Source organism: Dendropsophus ebraccatus, chromosome 2, assembly GCF_027789765.1.
Source record: "Dendropsophus ebraccatus isolate aDenEbr1 chromosome 2, aDenEbr1.pat, whole genome shotgun sequence".
Lineage (NCBI taxonomy): Eukaryota > Metazoa > Chordata > Amphibia > Anura > Hylidae > Dendropsophus > Dendropsophus ebraccatus.
The window spans coordinates 25,609,701-25,633,527 of NC_091455.1; the positions used below are offsets into that span (position 1 = coordinate 25,609,701).

General features: G+C 38.5%; 1 protein-coding gene across 1 annotated transcript in view; it reads left to right on the forward strand.

Annotated features, from left to right (window-relative positions):
- Nucleotides 1-23,827, forward strand: part of LOC138784110 (CUB and sushi domain-containing protein 3-like) — a 408,558-nt gene that overhangs the window by 214,514 nt on the left and 170,217 nt on the right. Inside the window, exon 4 of the mRNA XM_069959624.1 lies at nt 12,668-12,780. Coding sequence (XP_069815725.1) covers nt 12,668-12,780 — 113 coding nt within the window. The remainder of the gene's footprint in view (nt 1-12,667; nt 12,781-23,827) is intronic.

Sequence of the window (23,827 nt, forward strand, 5' to 3'; positions counted from 1 at the left end):
TTTATTCCATAATTAACCAGGCTGGGATCTTTTGGCCTGAGGACACTCTTACACTCACCGCTAGAGCTTGCAATTAAAAATTGCAGGCAGAAGCTGGACTTAGGCAAGTGTAAGTGAAGCCCGCAATTACTGGTGGATTGTCAGCACCAGCCATGGCCAGTAGCACTTGCAGATCTCTGATCATTGCACAGAGCAGGTGAACTTATTCAAAGGGATTATCCTGAATTAGAAAAAATTAGCTGCTTTCTTCCATGAACAGCACCACACTTGACCTCAGGTTGTGTGTGGTATTACAGTTCTTCTCCTTTCATGTCAATGGATCTGAGCTGCATTTCATGCACAAACTGAGGACAAGTGGGCTGTAGTAGGAAACAATTGATAAATCCTTTAAAAAGGCAAATTCTAGTCCCATTTGCAATTCAGTGCTAGTCATTGCTGCTAGTGTTGCTCTGAAGAGAACACTTAAAAGCAATGTGTCAATTACATATTATATATATATTTTTTTGCGTATCACTATGTTTGCAACATTCAGAAATTTAATTCTTACTTTGGACACTAAGCCTAACAATAGGCTAACACTCCCTTTTCTGTACAGAAAACTTCTCAGCAATCTTCTCATTATTACCAGAGATCGGGAAATCATACCCATAGATGTCAATGTTTGCTACATTCAGAAATGTCGTTCTTACTTTGGACACTAAGCCTAACAATAGGCTGACACTCACTGTTCTGTAGAGAAAACTTCTCGGCAGTCTTTCCTTTACCATCACAGAGTGGGAAAGCATTCCTATAGAAGTCAATGAATATCCTTTACAGGCCCTTTTTTAAAATAGTTTTGCTGCATAGTATAAAATATTTTCCAATTCAATTGAATAGGAGAACACTATATTACCATTAATCACTGCTGCATAAAATGGATGGTTGGAAAGGTTCACCAAATGTAAACATTAGGGAGGCAGTTATTCTTTCATGACAGCCATGCCACGTTAAATAGATGTTTGGTCAAATGTTTGAGTACTAAAAGTTTACCTTTCAAAAATCTAATACTGATGGTCATTTATAAGTGTATTTCATATTTGTATTTCATATACTAGTGAGGTGGTTTGGTGCTCGGCGGGGGGGGGAAGCTACCACCCTAAGTGAACCAATCTGCCCAGGCTGGTCCGCATCTTCTAATTGAATATTTGTCCAGCGCTCTGCAGTGATTAGAGCCAAAGTGACATCACTTCAGGACGTAGCCCTCAATATATTTATTAGAGGGGGCCAGCCGAGCAGGTCGGTGCACTGAGGGAGGTAATCCCACCCCCAGTACACCAAACCACTTCATTAGCATATGGATTAAACTACAAAGTATATGAAAGGATGAAGGTTAGAAATGTATCTTCATCTTCAACACCCCATGCCCTTTATTGACGTATCAGCAGGTTAGATGCTTCTAACCTGCTGATGGTTTCCCTTAAACTTTCTAAAGTCCACTTAAAGGAGTTTTCCATCCTGTACCATGTACTCATGGTTCTCCAGCAGGTAGAGAGAGGGGTGCTGAAGCCATAACTGCCTTCCTTTTTCCCCCACCCCACCACCACCACCACCACCAGAGTGAAGCCCCACTCTTGGATAAACCTGCGGAACATAACCCTGTTCTACACTTCCTGGTCAGTAGCTGGCACAAGGCAAGTACTCCAAAGATGTTAAGTATGGCTTCTGCAGCCCACCTGCCTACGCACCATGTGTAAAACTAGTATACAGAGTGGAAAATTCCTTTAAAATGGCTGGGTCTTATATTAGTAGCACTAAAAAAATTAAAAATAAGATATTTTCATAACTGAAAAGCCACTCCTAGAGATTGTTTGTTGGAGATACAGTACTATAACATACAATTTTGGCAGAAAATCCTCATATATATTGTAGGATAGCCTTTCCCTTATCCACATAATAGGGTATGAGTGTCAGATTGTGGAGGTCTTACATGCTGGGTCCCCCATGATCTTGAGTACAGGGCCCTGAGTTGCTGAAGCTAGCTGAGTGTTGTATCTATTTTTGGCAGCTCCATGGACAATGAATGGAGTGGTGGTGTGCATGCGTTACTCACCATTCCATTAACTGTTTGTAGTGTTGCTGCTGGTAAAAACTTCCATTGCTCTGCAGTTATACAGCGCCACCTCCATAGAGTGTACAAAGCTGAAGCTCCCGTACACTGTTCATTCCCAGTTCAGTGGTGAAGCTGATCAGCTGATCGGCTGGGGTGATAGGTGTCAAAACCATACTGATCAGCTCTTGATGTCTCATCCTGTGGGGCTTAGGCTGGAAAACCCCTTTGATTATTAGCTTTTGTCCACCAAATCAATTTAAGTCTTACTTATTATTCTCTGCCTATCGAATATAAATAGATTTTTAAAGTGATTTCCTAGAATTATTACAAATATTTGACATTCGTAAGTTGCCGACTGTCATATTCATTTTTTTTTCTGTTATAAAAAACAAAAAACGAATTGACTTGACTACATTTTTCTAAAGAAATGGGGATAAAAAGAGATTTGAAAGTCATTTGTAATCACAGCCGAACAAAATTGGTTAAGACAGTTAATATTTTCAAGGATAAGATAACATTGAAAGCATTTTTTTTTGCATTGTAATTAAATCACCAAGGGGGATGTCTTCTGCTTCCGCTGTAAAGTTACAGTATATTTTAATAAAACTCAAAAAGATAAAATCCTTGATTATTTATCTATTTGGAGAATAACACAATTAAAAATTCCTAACACTCATAGCCGGACATTAAAATCTTGTCTACTGTCAAGTTAAATATTATACTTAAAAAAATAATAGTAATAATAAAAAAATAATCTGTAAGTTGTCAGAAATCTACAGTGTCACGTTTATTCCCATCCCAACTCTTCATCTTAGAATTCAAGAACCCTTGGACTTACAGCTCACTCGACAAAGATAAACCTCAATAGAATCCAAATCCAACAGCAATTTTTGAGATGTTAGACGTCTTCTTCTTTATGGTTCTTTTCAGACTTTGATCCTTTTATTTTCTAAGTTCAGTTGTATGCTGCCTTTCTGCAGTAATGTGGAATTATGTCATACAAGCTTGTCTCTGATTTCAGAAATAGGCTTGGTATGTACTTGCACAGTTTCGGTACATCAAGGTTAAAAGTAACCTTCATAACCTGAGTTTCCTGATCAAGAGTCTGAGCATTCGACATTTTAATACCTGTAGCTGAAGAAATTAGATACAGCTCTAGGGAATCCGGGAGTACATGGATACAGCCATGGGCTGTATCCATATTTACCAGGTAGCCTTAGGGTTGCATCCAACTCCTTCAGCCACCAGTAATCGAATGCCGAACAATTAGACTGGAGCATGCTCAAGTTGCGCTCATCTCTAATGACGAACCATCACTGTTAAAATGTAAAAATTTTTTTGAAGTGTTAAATGTAAGGTCATTTTGGTGTTACCTGTAAAGGTATAACACACACACGTGTCCACCCTTACCTTTACCTTTAGTTAAATTGTACCGATCAGTAAAAAAAACTTGACATGTATTCAGGCATGTCAAAAGTTATTGTTTGTAGCAGGTCTCACTGCTCAAACCTGCTGTGATTAGGAGATATAGCAAAAGAGAAAATGTGGCTACCTTGTGTTCAACACCCAACTAAATCTCCAGCTAATTCTAACAATGTCACTCTATGAGGATTTATTGTTAGAGGTAGCAAGCAGTTGGGGAGTGGATCAAGCTGCTGCCTTGCACTTTTCCCAGCTATATCCCCTGATCACATTGGGTCTCAGCACTAAAACTCATTACAATCAATAACTTTATACATGACACATCAAAAGTTATTTTTAATGGCAGTGACTCTCTAAAGATCGCAAATTCTCATGAAACCAATTCAAAGCAATATCAGGACATGTAAACAGAACACTTAATGCTTTATTGACATAACAATCACTGGGTGTCCATACATTATACAACAGTGTATACACTTGGGGTCTAAAGGTTGTGAACTCATGCGATGAAAAGCTGGTAAACTTGCTTCACTGGAAGTGGAAATTAGCTAACTATGTCCAATAATGTTAAAGACCATTCACCTCAGCTTTATTTTATGTGATGGCTCCATACAAACTGAAGTTATAGAAGAATAAGCAGTACATTCCGGAAGGTCCTTAAAGTGATGCTGTCATCCCAGTCTCCTGTGTGCTTTTGTGGGACAGTGTCTCTAAGATGCTGAATAGTATGCGTTGAACCGTCAGTCCCTGCCTCATCACAGGGGGAACATGGCTAACAGCACTGAACCGAGGCAGGGAGAGGAGGCTCAATGGATGCTAAGCCCCACCTAGATGACACTGTCCATCGATGGACTAAAGTTATTTTAGAGCATAGAAAAGACAAACACAAGTTTTATAAAGATATATATGAATTGTGCAGCATCTAGGCTTGTGAATAGGGCCAAGAATGGTAAATAGAGTGAGGGCCCTGTTACACCCATAGATATGTTACAGAAGCAAGCGTTGACCCCTGAGGTTGGCGCTCGCCTCCCCCTTGTACCCCGCTGTGCTTTATGATCTAAGGATTGTTCAGGCAACCCATTGAAGTCAACGGCCGTTTGCTGCTGCAGCTCCTACTACACAGAGTGATGTGCTGCCGACCATTGCTGACACATCTCTGACACGTCAAAAGTTATTTATAATGACAGTAAAACTTTAAGGATTGGTTACTGGATTGTATTTCCTTGTGTTTTGCATTTCTGCATAGATCCTACTACATTTACCTTCACCAGTATTTCTCAAAGACCTAAAGATGGAGCAGTATGAATTTTCCTTCACATACATCTCACCTGGAATAAATCCTTAAAATCAGGAACAGTCAACTTTTTCCTACTTAAAGAGGTAGTGCGGCGCTAAACTTTAATTCATAAAATAACACACATTACAAAGTTATACAACTTTGTAATGTGTGTTATGTATGTGAATGTCCCCCTTCCCCGTGTCCCCCCACCACCAACGCTAGACCTGGAAGTGTGGTGCATTATACTTACCGCATTCGTGTCGACCCCCGGCTGCAATCTTGTGACAATGACGTCATCTTTGGGAGGCCGGCCGGACCACTCCAGCCGTCCCTCATGCCGGCCCCCCTCTGCCGCGTCATCAGCTGTAATGTGTGTTATTTTGTGAATTAAAGTTTAGCGCCACACTACCCCTTTATCCCTCACCAACACTGTACCGATGACTGGCATGGGTATAGCTACTAGGGTAAGAGTTAGTGATTATTTTGGAAGGGGAAACATAATGCACCCCCATATTTAAGTCTACCACATTTTCCTATGGTTAGTCCTGCATCATCCCTTCTCTGTGGCATTACTCTTGTGCTGTGGCATTATAAAATTATACTGTTTGTGGTCTTGTGATATCATTTTGTACATTATTCTGGTACCATAACATTAAGTTAATATAGTTCCCATGTTCTTACATGACTTTGTAGTTATCCTTGTACTCTGACCACTGTGCCCAATATCCCACACATGTGAGATCACTGTGTGCATTATCCTTTATGCACAATCTCCTTATGGTGGTCATGGTAGAATTAGGACTTTCTTAATATTTTTTTTTTTCTGCATATTTGTTACACTTATGATGGTTGAGTTTTACAGGTGATCGAAGGTCATGCTAAAATTACAAATTGTTATCAATTTATATTTTCTGAAACAAGCCAGACTGCACATGAGCTATGGTTACCAATTTGTACTTTCTGCGGATCACAGCTGATAAAATTTATTGTTAAACTAAATATCTACTTATTGTTGAGGATTCAAACGTTATGGGGGCTCATCTGCAACATGTATGGGCACCATAACATTAGAATAAACATAAAAAAAGGAATAATTTTGTTCATCCATAGAAAAAGATCTGCATTATGTGACCACTATGAGCAAAATTGCTTCTTTTTTTGTGGTTCATCAACAGTTGATTGTGCCTTACCATGGACACCCATCTTATACGAGAGCTGATTGATCAGTCAGATTTACTACCATGTTTGCTCTTGGCCATCTGTGACCAAGTCCAGAAGCTTCTCCCCATAGATCTGTTCAGAGATAAGTAAACCTTGTAGACTATTTTTATTAAATCACTTATATCACCAGCAGTTTTTGAGAATACTTTAAACTTTTTAAATCAAAGATGAATTGATCTAATAAGAATGAAACAAATTTGTTTAAAATTTTCTGGAAAAAAAAAATATAACAATCATAATCGTCCTCCAAATCCATTTCTTTACAAGTTAATTTCAGGTGAATTTAGTATAGGAGCAGGGACTCCTGTGTAAAGCAGAAGTCCTTGCTGCTATACACTAAGTTGAAACACATACACTGCATGCCTCGCAGCTCAGTTCACATTCACTGGGCGAAGCGAAGAGCATTCAGCACACAAAATGTGTTCTGCTTGCTCAAGAAGAGCTGTGATGCTTGGTCAGTGTAAAGGAGCAGGGACTCCTTTTTCCCAGAATTCCCTGCTACATACATTCTATGGCATCCTATGCAATTGGTAAGGGTAACTATAGATGAGAAATAGAGGATCAGGAACTTCTGTTAAATGGCATTACTCCCTGTTCCTGTATGTACTATGCAAGGCCGAAATACAGATCACTCTGCTTAGCAAAGGTTAACTGAGCAGTCGGGAATATGATATAAGCTTTTCTGCTCAGTACAATACGTAAAGGAAAAGGGACCACTGATCTTGATGAATGTGGCAATGCTCTTTTCCCCACTTGACTTATTAAGTGCATGGCCAAATCCAAATCATTGATTGAATCTAAATCAAGAGGTGATGGTCAGAAAATCCTTTAAAGTGTCAGGAAGTTTAATTATTTCTAATTTTAATATATCTTATCAGGTAAAAGTGTCACCTACATCATATTTCCATTGCCTTTAATTCCCCTTTTCTTGCCTGATGAAGTTTTAGAAATGTCCTCACTTTCTCAACTAGCCTTTGCAACTGAACTGCCTAGCATGGACCTGCCTCTGTTCACACCTAATCTGCAGAACGAACTGGAGCTCAGTTTAGCAGGTAGATTTTAAAATTAGTCAATAAATAGGGCTCCATGAATAGATGGTCTGTAGTTTGTGATCCCTGTATAAGATCCCCCCATATACATAATTCATTGCACTTTGCCTTAATCGGTGTTCATTCCCTAGTAAAGTCATCTTGTTGCTTTCCTGTCTCCACATACAGTAAATAGTAAATCAACTGCCTAAAACAAATGGGAGCAATTAATTAGAAGGTGATGAATTACCCCAAAATTTTGATGAATTCTACCTGCAAACGTCTGATGCAACTGTTAGGATGATTAATAATTTGTCTTCCAGAACAGCAGAGATCTAGAAGAAAAAAAAAATCTTGTTTGGCTGGTTTCCCCAAAAGAAAATCAATCATTTTATTGTATTGTTATTCCTTGTAGTGAATGTGACTTGAAAAAATATATTGGTTACGATAAAATCAAATATTTTAAAGTTTTTTTGTTTCCACATAAATGGCACAGACTTACAGGCTGAACTAAAATATGATATTGTAGCATCTATATTGTTGATGCAAGGCCCAGAACACCTTCCCTATGGTTCCTCTGAATGGAACTTAAAGGGGAACTCCAGGTAGAGGTTACAAAAATGAGATTTCTGCAGAAGCATAATGCATTACTTACCTGTAGAGATGAGCGAACCGGGCTCGAGTCCAACCGAACCCAAACTTTCGGCATTTAATTAGATGGGGCTGCTAAACTTGGATAAAGCTCTAAGGTTGTCTGAAAAACATGGATACAGCCAATGACTATATCCATGTTTTCCACATAGCCTTAGGGCTTTATCCAAGTTCAGCAACCACCCCTAATCAAATGCCGAAAGTTCGGGTTTGGATGGACTCGAGCATGCTCCAGGTTCGCTCATCTCTACTTACCTGTCTATCCCAGTTTTGAAACTACCAAAAATCCATTTGTTTGGGGTTTTTTTGCTCTGTTTTGTGTTTCTGTTCTTCCTGGTTTGGCATTTCCCAGAATGCAATGCTTTCCCTCATGTGATTATCACAGCCCCCACCCATCACAATCAGTAAAATTAGTGCAGCAGATGCTTCTGTTCGATCAGAGATGGTGAATCAGTCAGGAAATTGGGTTATCCAGCCAATCCACCTGTGACATCACGCCCTGCCACCTGTCTGCATCATCAGCAAACACACACAATGTGAGACAGAGGCATGGAAGATTTGTCTCCTGGGGGGATAGTAGCAGGAGCAGGAGACAATGTGAATTGGCACATTGTCCATTTTTTATTTTTTTTACTTCCTGGATTTTAATCAGCTACCAGTGTGGCAGAACTGTACAGATACAGTAATAGGCTAGGCTCACACTATGTATCTGTGCGGCTGTATTGCGGGCGGTAAATCATCGGCCTTATTCTTCCGGTTCATGCGTACGCTGGAAAGTATACGATATACGGCTGCACAGTGCACACTATGTATGAGCCTACGGCCCGATCGTAAATGGACCCGTAAAAAAAATGAACAAGACCATTGTTTGCGGCTGGAACTGTGCAAATTCACGGCCGTGGATTGATAGGCGGTCCGTACGGAGTACTTCAAAAATAGCCGGCAATAATGCCGAATGCCGATGCCTCTAATAGTTAATATATTAAATTAATAAAACACATTTTCTTTGTAATAAAATCCCTTTCGTTGTTCAATAATTTAATTCTAACGAATCCATCATTGTGCAATTAAATATACTGTTAAAATAAATATATATATATATAAATAAATGTATATTTATATATATATTTATTTTTTGACAGTATATTTAATTGCACAATGATGGATTCGTTAGAATTAAATTATTGAACAACGAAACTGATTTTATTACAACAAAAATGTGTTTTATTAATTAAATATTAATTAGTACAAGAAGCTCCATTAAGCCGTTAATTCATATTCCCGGTAATAGAGCAAACTGTACTAATCAACACTTTACTTTAATTAAAACATCAAATGTTTCTTCTAATTATGTTATCACAATAGCATTATTAGAAGAAACATTTTGAATTATATAAAGAGCCGATCCGCAGTACAGCGACTTCATTGTGCTGCGGACCAGCGAAGAGGACACATCGGGGTGAGTATAAAGCTCTCCCCACCCCCTCCCCAGCACTGCACCCATCCCAGCAAGGAAGGGGTTAAGTGACCCCCCTTCCTTACTGGGATGGGTGCAGTCTGACATCAGTCTGGCCCCCAAGGGGTTAAGGGGGATGCAATACATCCTCCCTTAACCCCTTGGGGGCCAGACTGTAAGCAGCAATCTGAAAAGATGCTGCATACTGTAAGGAGCACAACACCGCTCACAATGATGGGTGTTGTGCTCCTGTTTGTGTGTTTTTTGTGTGTTTCTCCCTTTTTGTTTTTCAGATATCGGTATCCTGTGGATTACGTCGGATTCGGTGGACTACGTCGATGACCAGCGGTTGTTTGGTGTTTTTTTAATAAAATGGTCAATGAGGGGTGTGGGGGTGTTTTTATTTGAATAAAAACATTTTTTTCACTTGTGTGTTGTCTTTATTTCTTTACTTTATGGTTATAAAAATAGGGGGGACCCTATGCATTTTTTTAAATGATTTATTTATTTTTAAAAAAACCCGCATAGTTTCCCCCCTATTTTTATAACCAGCCGGGTTAAAAACCAAGCGACAGCAGCCTGGTAACACCAGGGTGGGAAGAGCCATTGGTTTAGGCCCTCCCCAGCCTAAATATTACCAGCCTGCTGCCAGCCCAGTCCAGGAGCGCCAATTTTGACGCTCCGGGACCACTGGCACCCAGCTCTTCCCAGTACCCCTGGTGGCATTGGGTACTGGGGTAATAATGGGGGGTTAGTGTTAGCCATTTTATACCGGCTAACACTAGGCCCGACTTAGTAATGGATTCCGTCTTTTAGACGGCTTCCACTACTAAGTCTATAAAGTAAAGAAATAAAGACAACACACTAGTGAAATTTTTTTTAAATTCAAATAAAAACACCCCCACACCCCCCACACCCATTGACCATTTTATAAAAAAAAAAAAAAAAACAACCGCTGGTCATCGACGTAGTCCACCGAATCCGACATTATCCACAGGATGCCGATATCTGAAAAACAAAAAGGGAGAAACACAAAAAAAAACACACAAACAGGAGCACAACACCCATCATTGTGAGCGGTGTTGTGCTCCTTACAGTATGCAGCATCTTTACAGATCACTGCTTACAGTCTGGCCCCCAAGGGGTTAAGGGAGGATGTATTGCATCCCCCTTAACCCCTTGGGGGCCAGACTGATGTCAGACTGCACCCATCCCAGCAAGGAAGGGGTTAAGTGACCCCCCCTTCCTTACTGGGATTGGTGCAGTGCTGGGGAGGGGGTGGGGAGATCTGTATACTCACCCCGATGTGTCCTCTTCGCTGGTCCATAGCACAATGAAGTCACTGTACTGCGGACCGGCTCTTTATATGTGTGTTCAGCCGATCAGCCAATCAGCTGAGCGCACATATAATTCTAAATGTTTCTTTTAATAATGCTATTGTGATAACATAATTAGAAGAAACATTTGATATTTTAATTAAAGTAAAGTGTTGATTAGTACAGAATGCTCTATTACCGGGAATATGAATTAACGGCTTAATGGAGCTTCCTGTACTAATTAATATTTAATTAATAAAACACATTTTTGTTGTAATAAAATCAGTTTCGTTGTTCAATAATTTAATTTAAACGAATACATCATTGTGCAATTAAATATACTGTCAAAAAATAAATATATATATATAAATATACATTTATTTATATATATATTTATTTTAACAGTATATTTAATTGCAAAATGATGGATTCGTTTAAATTTAATTATTGAACAACGAAAGGGACTTTATTACAACGAAAATGTGTTTTATTAATTCAATATAATAACCATGAGAGGCATCGGCATTACTGCAGAGGATCGCAAACCCCGGTAATAGCGATTCATGTAAACTGTTTCCCTGCTTTCCCAGATGCATCCAGAGGTGTTTGCATCACTTTCTAAAGATTTTATTTGTTAATTTTTAGTTGAACCAGATTTCCAAGTAAATGACAGTATGTTTTCAGCCGCATGTCTATTTTTTCCCACAGCCGTAGTTTCATCCGCACATTTACAGCCGCATAAAAAATACAGCCGCTCAGATACATAGTGTGAACATAGCCATACATTGTATAGACACATCTATATAACTTTTAATGCACTTTCAATAGAAAACACGTTTTTCTTATCCCAAGTTCCCCTTTAACTAATAATAATAATATTAATAATAATAATAATAATAATAAAAACTTATGGTGATCTTTTTTTTTCTTTAGAATACAGCACTTACCCATGACATAACATCACTGACAGATATAGGAAATAACAATGAATATTCCATGATAGCGGCTCCCATCAAGGATTGATAGCCAGTCTTTTTGGAAAGACAACAAGAAGTGTTGCCATATTAGTTGTATGAAACTTTAAATAAATCACAATATCGCAGTATACCTTTAGATTTGCATCAGCTAATTCAGTACAGTCAATGGGCATGAGCAGGGACTTCTTCTAATTAACAGGATTCCCTGCTACATAGCTTCTGTGGCACCCTATGTTATTGGCATGGTTATGGATAGTATATAGCCATATGTTGGTTATCTATTTTTACAACCTTGTTTTTAAAGTATGTGTAAGATAATAAAAAATTGCACCTTCTTCCCAAAATAGCGCCACTAATGTCAATGGACTGTATTTGGTATAGCATCTCGGTTGCATTAACGCAGCTTCACAAACAAATCTAATCACCTCGAAATAACACAGAGATCTAATCAAAAAAATCTATCTCAAGGAAGAATTCACAGTACTTTTGGTAATTATTTTATCCTCATTTTGGAGATATTAAAGGGGTACTCAGACATCAGGTAAAAAATAGACATGCTGCAGAAGCATATAGCATTGCTAACTGTTTGCCTCAGTTTTGAAAGTATCAAAATCCATTAGTTTTGGGGCTCTTAGTTCTGTATTACATTATTGAACTTTCTTGTGTACATCCCTAGGGAGAGTGAGGTGTGATTACAACATGCTGCTTTATTTTACTGAGAGAAGCAGCAGAGAAGCAAGTGCTGCAAAATCACTGAAGTCTGCAGTGAAACAATATGTTCAGCATTGGGCAGGGAAATGGTATGAGTCCTGGGGGAGGAGAGTAGGCAGGGTGGGAGGACTGTGATGAACAACTGAAAGAAAGCAATGCATCCTGGGACTGAAGAGAGGGAGGAGCCAAATGGGAGGCACCCCTTGGCAACAGGTTTCCTTCCCTGGAGGGATATCTGGCTATTTCCGTGTTTTGAGACTTACAACCTAGGCTCCTCTGAGCCCTCTCTTGCATTTTTCCAATTTTATAGGGGGGTAAAACACTATTGGATTTTTTTTTATTTATTATTTTTTTGCTGATCTCCCTGAGCTCAGCGATTGTTTCGTTGGAATGACCCCTAAATGACCCCTTTAAGAGAAATTTAGATTTATATTTGCCTAATCTAGTGCTATTATGTCTATAGAAATTGTTTATAACAATGGGGTTTTACATGTGTGCTATTTTTTTTATATTTCAGGCTAACAGGATTTCACCTGCCTTCCCCTGTAACAAGTACGGGATCTGTATTTTCATTACGCTTGACCAGTGACTTTGCAGTTAGTGCACACGGCTTCAAAATATATTATGAAGGTAAGACATTTATTTATTATAATATTTTACAATATTTTATTCTTAAATAAAATGAACAATTACTTTTTTCACTTTATTTTAAGGTTGTGAATGAAATGAATGAAATGAAATTTTGCTTTGCCTAAAATGCAAGTTCTATATGATGCTTTGTTACATGAATATTAATACAGCCGTCTATGGAATTATTTTTAGCTGTAAGAAAAATGAACCGCATGACACATTGCATCTTACATTATTATGGACAAATGGGCTCATTTATATTTTATTTACTCATGGACCCATAAAATGCTATAGAACCTTGATAGCAAAGCCATATGATGTTCTAGAATTTGGATAATAGACCTATATCATGCTATTGAACCTTGGAAAACAGACCTACAGTAGAGCGTGCAATATTGCAGTGGTCTTTAACATGTGGTTCTTCGATGTTTGCAGACTTTTACCTGCATACCATGAGAGCCAGATCTATTTGTTAAAGGGCTTATCCAGCGCTACAAAAACATGACCACTTTCTTACAGAGACAGCCCCAGTCTTGTCTCCAGTTCAGGTGTGGTTTGCAATTAAGCTTCATTCAATTCGATGGAACTGAATAGCAAAACCTGCACCCAAACTGGAGACAAGAGTGGTGTTGTCTCTGGAAGAAAGTGGCCATGTTTTTGTAGCACTGGATAAACCCTTTAAAGAACTTGGATTTCAAACCCATATGATGCCATAGGGTCTAGATAAGAGCCCTAATAATACTATCAAAACATGCATAATAGACTCCAATGATGATATAAAATTTAGATAATGGACTTATATCATATTATAGAGCTTAAAAAAAGGAGAAAATAATTGTTCACAAAGAATCAAGATCAAAAGTTCATTGGGGAAGTGCCGACACCCTGCTCCCCTGTCGATCAGCTGTTGGGTGCCCACACTACATTACGAATGGAGCCATAAACAGTTGGCTCTGTACCCTGTGTATCTTTGGCACCAAGGTATTGCAGCTTCAGCTCCTATTGAAACCATTAGAGGCTAAGACTACAGTATACTGGTGCGCTGCTAGATAGGGAACAGAGACAACTATTTCCAGCTCTGTTCTCACTGTAGTTCAGACACCAAACAGAGAAACTGGGGGTCTTCACCATGCCAATTAACTATCTATAGCCTATTTTGTAGGTACAGTAGGTTATCAAAAGTTTTTTTTTTTTTTTCTGAACAACCCCTTTAAAAAATGGACCCTTATCATGCTATAGCTCTAGCCTATTTCTAGAAATGTGGGATCATATGCCCAACTGGGGGTTAGAGGAACATAATTGACTATATCTCCACTTAAACCCTGGAATTGGTAGGGGTCCGAATAGTGGTTAGATATTTATCATCTTTCTTCTGGATTTCCTTTGTAAAGTTGCTCTATATCTCCGTTAAAAGGTTTCAGAAATCTCAGCTGGTGTCGTAGTTTATGTCATTAAGGAAAAAAGCTGGAGTATCAGAATGAAAAAAAATTGGGCTCTCACTGCTAACTACATCTTAAGAAACTAAGATATACTATCAGTACAACACAGCTGTCACCATGACATCTGAAAGTTACCAGTTTAACAGAGTCAGTTAAAAGTGACAAGAATTCTTCTGATTTCTGTTCTGCCATGGAAAAGCTGCAGGGCTTTTGCTTAACCCTTGTTCCATATTTCTGACAGTGTTATATGATATATTTTATTGAGATTATACATTTATCAGACATATTCCTTGCTGTCCTTGGGATAGGACATTAGTGTTGGATTGGTGGGGTTTCAACCCCTAAGATCTCTGGGGAATGAAGGTGGGGGGGTGCAGCGGGGGTGTTGGCTGAAGATAATTTGAATAGGCTTCAGCTGCAGTACAAGGCACATCCACACTTATAAAGCTGTGTCCTTCCTTATTCTTCCTCATTGACAATATGTCCCAATATGTTTATCACATGATAACTAGCTATAATAACATTATACTCTATGACATGCTATGCGTGTCCACCTATTGCTTGTTATATTAGTTTCAGGCTTCTTAGCACCCATATTTGGGTTGCAGTGGTATTTATAAACCAGAATTCAATGTGAAAATAATTCTTAGATGCAAATTTTTTTTATATAATCTGTTTTGTGTATTTATGTAAATATTTGCATAATCTGGGATTTGCGCCTTATTAAACATGTGCCCAAAAATTTAAAACTGCCCCTACTGGTGTAGGTCTATGTCTAGTCCGGAACAGGGAAATACATTTTACTTGTTTCGTAGACAAAACGCAATGCTGAGCGCAATTTTTAAGCCGTGCACATTTTTTTTTAGGATGTGCACAATGTTTGATAAACTCAACAAGCACAAGGAGAAATACAAATGACTAAAAACTAGATTAAAAAAAAATCGCAGCTCAACAATAAATTTCCCCCTATGTGTTTTGTGTAAATGAAGAGAAAGGTTAGAAAGAATTAAAAGATCCTTTGGGACAACAATCAGACGCTCATAATTGATGAGCGTCTGATGGGAGAGGTTTTTACAGTGATTGCTGTTTTTTTTAGACACATAACACTAACTCATAGTTTATAGTCCTGAAGATATGACACACTTAGGCCACTTCACCTGCCCCTTCACTATGTCTTCGATCCCCTCATAGATCTTGTTTACTTCAGTTCTAAAGTTCTTGGTCACTTGACCCCATGGACAACGTATGGATGTAGAAGTGATGTAGTTAGAGGTGAGCAAATTGAATTTGTTCTGAAATTTGCAAAAAATTTGTTTTAGTATCAAACCAAACTTGCAAAGTTTGTTACGAGTTTGTAAAGATAGTGCCCACACAAAGTAATACACATTAAAAAAAAAGAACGAGATGAGAGTGACAGCACGCTTAGCCAATCACTCAGTGACTAAGATGGGACAGTACCACGGCCAGTGATTGGCTTAACGGGCGGTCCCGTCTCAGTTGGTGATTAGCTAACCAGGTTTTTGGCAACTGCTGAGGAAATAGGAAATCAGAGAAAGAGGCCACTGGTGGTGCATGGACAGGTAAGTATTGATGATTGAACTTGTGAACTTCACTAAAACAGCTAAATACCTGCGATTGTTTATCTGTTTTAGTGCAGTTAATTTAAGATTCTGGTTGAACAAACCTGACCTTCACTTCAAATGTAGGTTAATACGGTACATCACTACTCGGGATACAAATTGTGGTTATGGGGTCAAGTTGGGGCCCTTAGTTTAAGCAGGCAACTGAGCATTGGGTACATGGTGAGGGGACACATGGAATCTTGTAAGATTTCATCATTGAAGTCGTGCAGGATTTTTAGAAATTGAATTTAGTAAATTTTTTACTGCTCCATTTTTACTAAAACTTGAACAATTCCTTTAATAATTTTTAAAATTAATTTCAGGGACATGGTAGATTGGTACATTGTAAACCAATCCATAGTATCTATTGAAAGTTCTCCTGGCAGAGAAACCTTGAAAACATAAATCCTGAATGACTTATAACCTGCTTTATAACTCAGACATTCCCAGCTGGATTGTATGACACGCACACTTTCTTCCCCGAAGCATTAGACATGCATGTTGTCTTGTTCTAATAATGTTTCCCTGAAACAACATGTTTATTTTGGCCAGAACTTCAAGAAGCTGACAGCATTTGCTGACCTTTATAAAACCGGTGACTTCATCTATTGGGTATAGGAATTGATTTTTTTTTCTTTGTGGTATGTAAAGACAGAATAAAGATTGTATATTGCTTTTATTTTAAGACAATGTATTGTGGCTACAGAAATATTTGGAATATATTTGAACATTTTACATCTTTGTGGGTACTAGAATTTAGGGGTTGAAACGTGTGTTTATTGAGAGAAGGTGGTTGGGATGGCAGGGGTCGCAAAGGGTGTGGCTAGAGAATATTGGTCAACCCATGGTAAACATAGTCTTCTACATCAAATATGCAGATGTAAAATCATATAGAGCTTTTTCAGGTAAGTGTGGTTTAGGGGGGGTTGGTGATATATTTTGTAGGATTTGGGTTTTAGCCAATTTAATTGATAGATCTGAATAGGTTAAAGTGCAATGAAAGTTAGAAGTAGGGCAATATTCAGATAAAAGATTGTCCAATGAACAGGACCAATACATTTTAAATGATATGAGACGTTATACAGCTATTATATTACCAGTGGTGATATCATAAAAGGGACATGGATAGGAATTACAAGGATTTTTACAGTATTTGCATGTGCAGGCTGTACCAACCATCGATGGACAGTGTTATTTTACTCTTCGCTCTTTGGCTTTGTCATATACACTTACAATAATCGGACAGAAATATATTTTTAAAGGATGGATATCTGCCATTAGTTGGAATAAACCAAGCATTTATAGTTAAAATCATCCACTTTCAACAGCTTTGGTCTGAAGTGGTACAGGCAGAAAACATCTTGGATACTGGCCAAGCCAAAATACCAGTCCAGGGACATATCTATAAGGAGTTAGTAGTAGTCACTTCAAGCCCCGATTGCTGACAAGGTGTGAAGGCTGTTCTGCCACCAGATACCAGAACTATAGATGATACATGGTATATTCAGTGTTCTGTACAGATTTAGCATCACAGCCCATGAGCTTTGGCATCTACCAAATGTCTTTAAAGGTGAACTAACCTGCTGATAGCTCTCTATTGCGCTGAAGATGAATGTATGTCTCTTTTAATCTTGGCTCTATTCTTGTGCTCTTTGTTGTTGTAATCCTGTAAGAGACCTTCCCTTTAAGTCTGTTAGACCACATCAACAAAAAGCAGGGATCTGGTAGGCTAGATGAATTTCTCTTATACTCCATGTATATGGTGATGTTTCGTACAGAGACACAACAAGGCTCCTATTCAAATGCATTCATCCTTTATTGTTCCTGCATATACTTTGTATGTTGTAGAAGGCTTTTCTGGCAAATGTCACACATATTCGATGTAATTCGGCATGCTCCATCAGGTGCTGTTTATATGGAGCCTATTCCTCCAACAGCATTGCTTCTAAGTAATGACAGCTCTATACATACAATATCCAATGAAGCCTATACAGCAAGGCAACAAAAGCTATACGCTTCTTAGCAAGCGAGCTGTATGCATATGGCTCTGTGCATGTGGACTATGTCATGGGTTAAGTAAAGAATGGAGTTTTGTAGCATCAGAACGTCAATTTTAATTATCGAGTGACCATGGATGATCACAGGAAATCATTAAGAGTAATGATTGTTCCAACTAAAGATGTCAGCCTCTGTGTTGCCTTAAACTTTGCTCATTTTCCAGAACTTCAATACTGATGTAAAGATTGACCGTCAACTTGAAATCAGCGGGGGTGCAGATTCGGTAACACCCACTATTCATTGACTAAAGGGAGCATCATGGGACCTCTATCATTGACCAGTCACAGTTTTGTAGAAATGGTAGAGAAACTGATAGAAAATAAATTGATACTCACTCAGAAGGTTAAGGCTGGCAACAGAATTCTATTACTGGCCATTCTGTATTGTTGGCCATGCTGTTACATGTTGGCCATTTAAGCTAATGGCTTGCCATTTAATAATCGGCGTGATGAGTGACAGTTCTTTACTCTTACTAATAAGAGTGGGATAACTTGTATGGCATCCATATGCACTAGTAGAGCGTATGCAAAGGGTCTGTTGCTTTTGTTGTTACAATTTTCCTTGTGCTGTAGAGGCCTGTCAAAGGTTTTGATTAGTGATGAGCGAATAGTATCCCATCGAACAGCTATTCGATCAAATGGTATGCTATTCGATTGCGTTCAAATATAAAAAAGCGCAGTAAAAATTTCATTCGCCCTCCCATCCCCGCTGGCACTTTATTCCAGCCAATAAACATGCAGGGGGGAGGGACAGGCACTAGGAATAGGCAGGACTCTAACTGTGATTGTCTGGCTAAACTACGGCACCTCCTGAATATAAGAATAGTGATTTCAGATTTGTGTCACTTGCTAGTTGGAGCTAGAGAGGGACAGACTGTATATCAGGGAGAGAAAGCTTTTAGGTGAAGTTAGGTAGGGAGGGACCCCCAAAAGCCCTTGTTAGGGCTAAAAGTATAAAACCAGAGATTTAGAAGCTGTTGTGAGGCAGGCTGTGTGTTCAGACATCTACTGATGCGTATGCGGCTGTATACTGTGAGTGTGGGATAATAGCTGTTATCTTGCTACTACTGATTTGCGCAGTCTGTGTCCTGTAAAGGAGTTGACCAGCCCTTTAATTTTATTGTTGTTAAAACAATTATAAATCCGGGATATAGGTAGGGTATGTTCACACTACGTAAAATAACGGCCGTTATTTTCAATGGCCGTTATTTTGAAGGCAAAACATTGGCCGTAGAATTACGAACGAATGGGCTAGTCGTGAAACTACGGCCATTGTTTAATTTTGATTCCTAGCATGTTTATAAACGGGATTTACTTTAAATACTGCGCCCAGCCGGAGAAACCACTCAGAATTTTTTTACATCAAAATCAAGTTTTATTGGGCAGATACAAGTTTTACGTTCGCGGCCACATTGAAATCCACGGCCGTTGTTGCAGTATTACCGGCCGGAAATAATTGACATGTTCATTTTTCACTGGGCTGTATAAACAATGGCCGTAATTTGATACGTAGTGTGAATTCAACGGCCGTAGTTACATTGCATTACAGTCATTATAGGGAACCTCAAAACAACAGCCGTAGTTTTGTGGCATGGACAACGGCCGTTATTTTACGTAGTGTGAACATAGCCGTATACTGTAAGTGTGGGATAAAACCTGTTATCTTACTACTACTGATTTGTGCAGTCTGCGTTCTGTAACGGAGTTGACCAGCCCTTTAATTTTATTGTTGTAACAACAATTAAATATCCGGTATATGGCTGTATACAGTGGTTGCAAGATAATACCTGTTATCTTGCTTAAACTGATTTGCAGTTATCATTCATTTTTGTTATTACTTACTTTACACTGCACCTGACCTGATACGTACGCAAGTGCATACTGCTAGACTGAAACGTACGCTTCTTCTTTACGTTCATAATTTGTTCATGAATCTTCGATGTACATTGGGAAAATTGGGATGTTCGCTCATCACTAGTGTTAGATGCAGCCAGGCATGCTTCCATTGCTGTCCTATATGCATTCCAGAGGTGTTGGCATCATTTCCTGAGGTTCTAGAGGTCAAATATTGATTTCCAGGTCCCAAGTAATTTTATTCCATAGACTATAATGGGATTCGATATTCATTCGAATACACAAATATTGGGGGCTATTCTAATCGAATTTTCGAATATTTCACTATTCGCTCATTTCTAGTTTTGATCAGTTGTGGTCAGATCACTCAATGCTTTCTCTATGCATGGGACAAGTTCCATTGCAAGTCTTCGAGTCAGATATTGCAGACAACTAGAGAGAGAAGCTCTTAGCCACTTTCTTCTATAATCGATATCTATAGGGCGGTGGTACAAATGATTTTTTTTTTTTTACATCTTTTCAATGTGACTTGGACAGACTAAGAAAACCACTGTAAGCGTTGCTGGGTTAGGAACAAATTTTGACTAGATGCACAATGGTTTCTTCTCGAAAGCCAAGAAGTGGAAAATATCACTAGTACTAGTATCTCTTATAAGGGACTTCTAAGCTAAGTCATTTTTTTAATGCATATAGAACAACATAGGATTAAACTATATATATAGTTCAAAACAATTGATAAGAAAACATTTTATTCCAGTATCCACAATCTTCAGCTAGAATCTTGTACAGTATTAATAAAATATTGTTCTTGGGACCCCAATTACCAAGATTCTATTGGCCAGGGACAAAACAAGAGCTGGCCTCTAAATATATGTATTAGTTACCTGGCAACCAAGGCTTGGGGGTCATCTTTTCATCATGTTCCGTAAACCCAATGCACTTTAACCTCCAGAGTCTTTATTCTGTTTCATATCATCAATAATCCTTTGCTTCGGCGGTTGTTTGCGCTTGGATACGGAGAATATACAAGCGACGGTTTAACAGTTTTTTAGGATTCATTGACATTTCACACATTTTAAGAAATAGAGTTACATTTGTTTTTTGAAACAGTTAATGTTCAGTTCTTCAAAATCTCTAAGAAAAGCCATTTGCCTCACCAGTGACTCCAGCAAACTAAAATTGATTTTTCCTCTAGTGCATTAAGTAGTAGATATATCATTAAGAAAACTTTAATTAAAAGGCAACTAATCCTTTTAAGTTTGAGCTTTCTTCTTTTTTTTTTTTTTTTTCTTAAAGGGGAGGTTCACTTTTAAAGGGGTTCAGCATTCATTTTCTTATACCTTAATTGAACATTCTGAGTGGACTTAATGCCGTCAACCATTGTTAACCTTTCTGGAGACTTCCAGTCCCTATAGACCTCCTTTTCTAGTTTCCTTCAAATGCAAAGAACAGTTTCTTGCCCTGGACGACCCAGCATGTCCACAGACAACCCATTGATTTTAATGAGAACGGTGTAATTCTTCATTTCCCTTGTGGTGGTGCTGCAGGGAGGTTAATGACTTGCTAAGGCTCTGCTTATAAAAAAAACAAAAACAAAGATGACAACCCCATTAACAGCCACTGCACGTTCATCATACACCAAGTAATGAACGCTTGCTGAAGGTTACACCATGTTTGTATAGCAAGCTAAAATACGAAGCATTGGCGCCAGATATTCCTACCTTCCTTCACAAGTGTTACTGGTGTCTTCACCTACAATCTTTTGGCATATCTTAGTTTAGGGTATTGGCACCCAGACTTAACTATTTAGCATGATGGTGCCTGACAGAAACAGGGTCACCTGTAAAAGGCATGAGTCCCTGCTTTTGCATAGTACACTGAGTAGCCTTGGACATTTGATAGACTTGGTTCATAGTGAAAGTGATTTGGCATATATCATTTCTGGTTACCCCTAGGCCACTCACTGTACAGGGTCAGGGACACCTGAATATGATAGGAGTCCCTGCTCATTTACATTTTTTTCTGTGGTGTCCTATATGAGTAATGGGTACCCAATCACTTGGTTAACATTGGCTTTTAACCACCTTTTCTTCCTACTGGCTGGCCACACACATTCATTCAATCAATGATAATTGATACTTAGCCAACAGGAGCAGAGACTTCTGACATTGGCAGGCATCCCTGATCCTAGACATACTTGTGGTTTTCTATTCCAATAGCATACCCCAAAATTAATCCCAGAAGGTTTGGATTGAATAGGTCGGAATATTTTGAGAAATTTGACTGGTTCAGCAATAATTTGCCCATCTCTGTGTACATCGCTGTCAAGGGTCACAAGAAAACATAGAGGATATTTATGGCACATCAACAATATATGCTTAAATATCTGATATTATTACTTTTGGGACCCACCTATTGGTGGATCAGCATCAGTGCTGTGATTTTTTTTTAAACGTATAGAAAAAAAACATTAAAAAGCTAGAAGTAATTAACAAAAATGTGAATGAACAGAAGACAACTCTAAATCTCTTCCATATTTTATAGGACCGCCCTTTGCCTTTAGCATTAGTTCTTCTAGGTAACTTGCAAACAGTGTATTCAACATATTAGAGAACTAGGCCCAGATCTTTTGTAGATGTTGCTTGAAGCTCTTTCTGTAATCCCAAAGTGACTTGATAATGTTGAGTTGAGGTCTCTTTGGAGGCCATAATATAAACTCCAGGAATTCTTTTTTCTCTGAAGATGGTTCTTAAAGAGGTTGTCCAACAAAGCAACATGGCTGTAACCTCTCAGATTCTGGTCTCATCTACTGCTGGAGTTTCCACTGGGCTCATATGTTAGCTCCCCGTTCAGGGGTGGGGCTAAATGAATGTGGATGCATAACCGGCATAACAGGAAGTATAGAAGTGGTCATGTGACTGAGCCTAAGAACACAATAAGTGTTCTAAATATAAAATAGAAGTATATGTACAATATGAAACACCAACAGATGTCAATGTAATGCTACTTTATTGAAAAATCCTGGACAACCCCTTTAATGACTTTGGCTGGATGTGTAAAATCATTATCCTGCTATAAAATAAATATTAGGAGCCAAACAGATGCATGATGGGAAGCATTTTACTTTGCAGTGTTTTTTGTTTCTTACCTGCCTAAATATTTTGCTCAGTGCTATACAGTATGTTCAACCTCATTTCTAAAGTTGAAAAAACCTCCCGAGATTCATTTCATTTCAATCTGGCCATAAAAATTGTTTTGACTGTGAACAGGAACAGTTAGTGTGCGGCACATGTTGGTGCTGTATAAATAACAGGAAATGGGTAACTACATTGATGATGTATTTTATTGTGTTAGCCTACAGTTCTTACATTGTAACACTTGGACATAATGCTGATAAGGATTGTGTGTCTATCAAGGTAAATGTGTTTTTTAGATCCATGAAGTGGGTAATTTTCATTACGGAACACTGCTGAGCACAATTTTCCACACAAGTTGATGCCTGGTGCGTTGACTATCTACTCATAGGAATAACTGCAGGATACATTATATATGAATTCACACGGCTATACTTCATGAGTAATGAGCTCATTTTACAGCAAAAAAGCTATAAGATGGATTGGTTTCCCAATGTGCAGCCCTGGCGACTACTACAGATAACACCTGAGACAGAATCTAGTTTCTTATGGGTTTAAAGGGCAACTACAGATAGATATAAAATTCTCTTACTCATTCAGATCAATGAGCATAACTAATAGGGTAGCAGGCATGGCAGTTCCTATGGGCCCTAAAATCCGAAGAGACCATCTCCACTGTAAATAGCGAGAAACTAAGTGTGCATGGAAATGAAAGGAGAGATTATAGGAGTACTACGGTACTTAGCGTTGGTAAAGATTTTCTACTTCTGTGCGGTCAATGTACTCAGAGCCATTGACACGTCCCTACCCCATATTTTAGCTAGCTACAGTTTTTTTTTTACAGTGTCCATTGGGTATTGTTATTCTAGATACTAAATAAAGGTATCTATTTGAAAAAAAAAAAAAAAGAATCTCATCTAAAATGCCAATGAAGAATTACC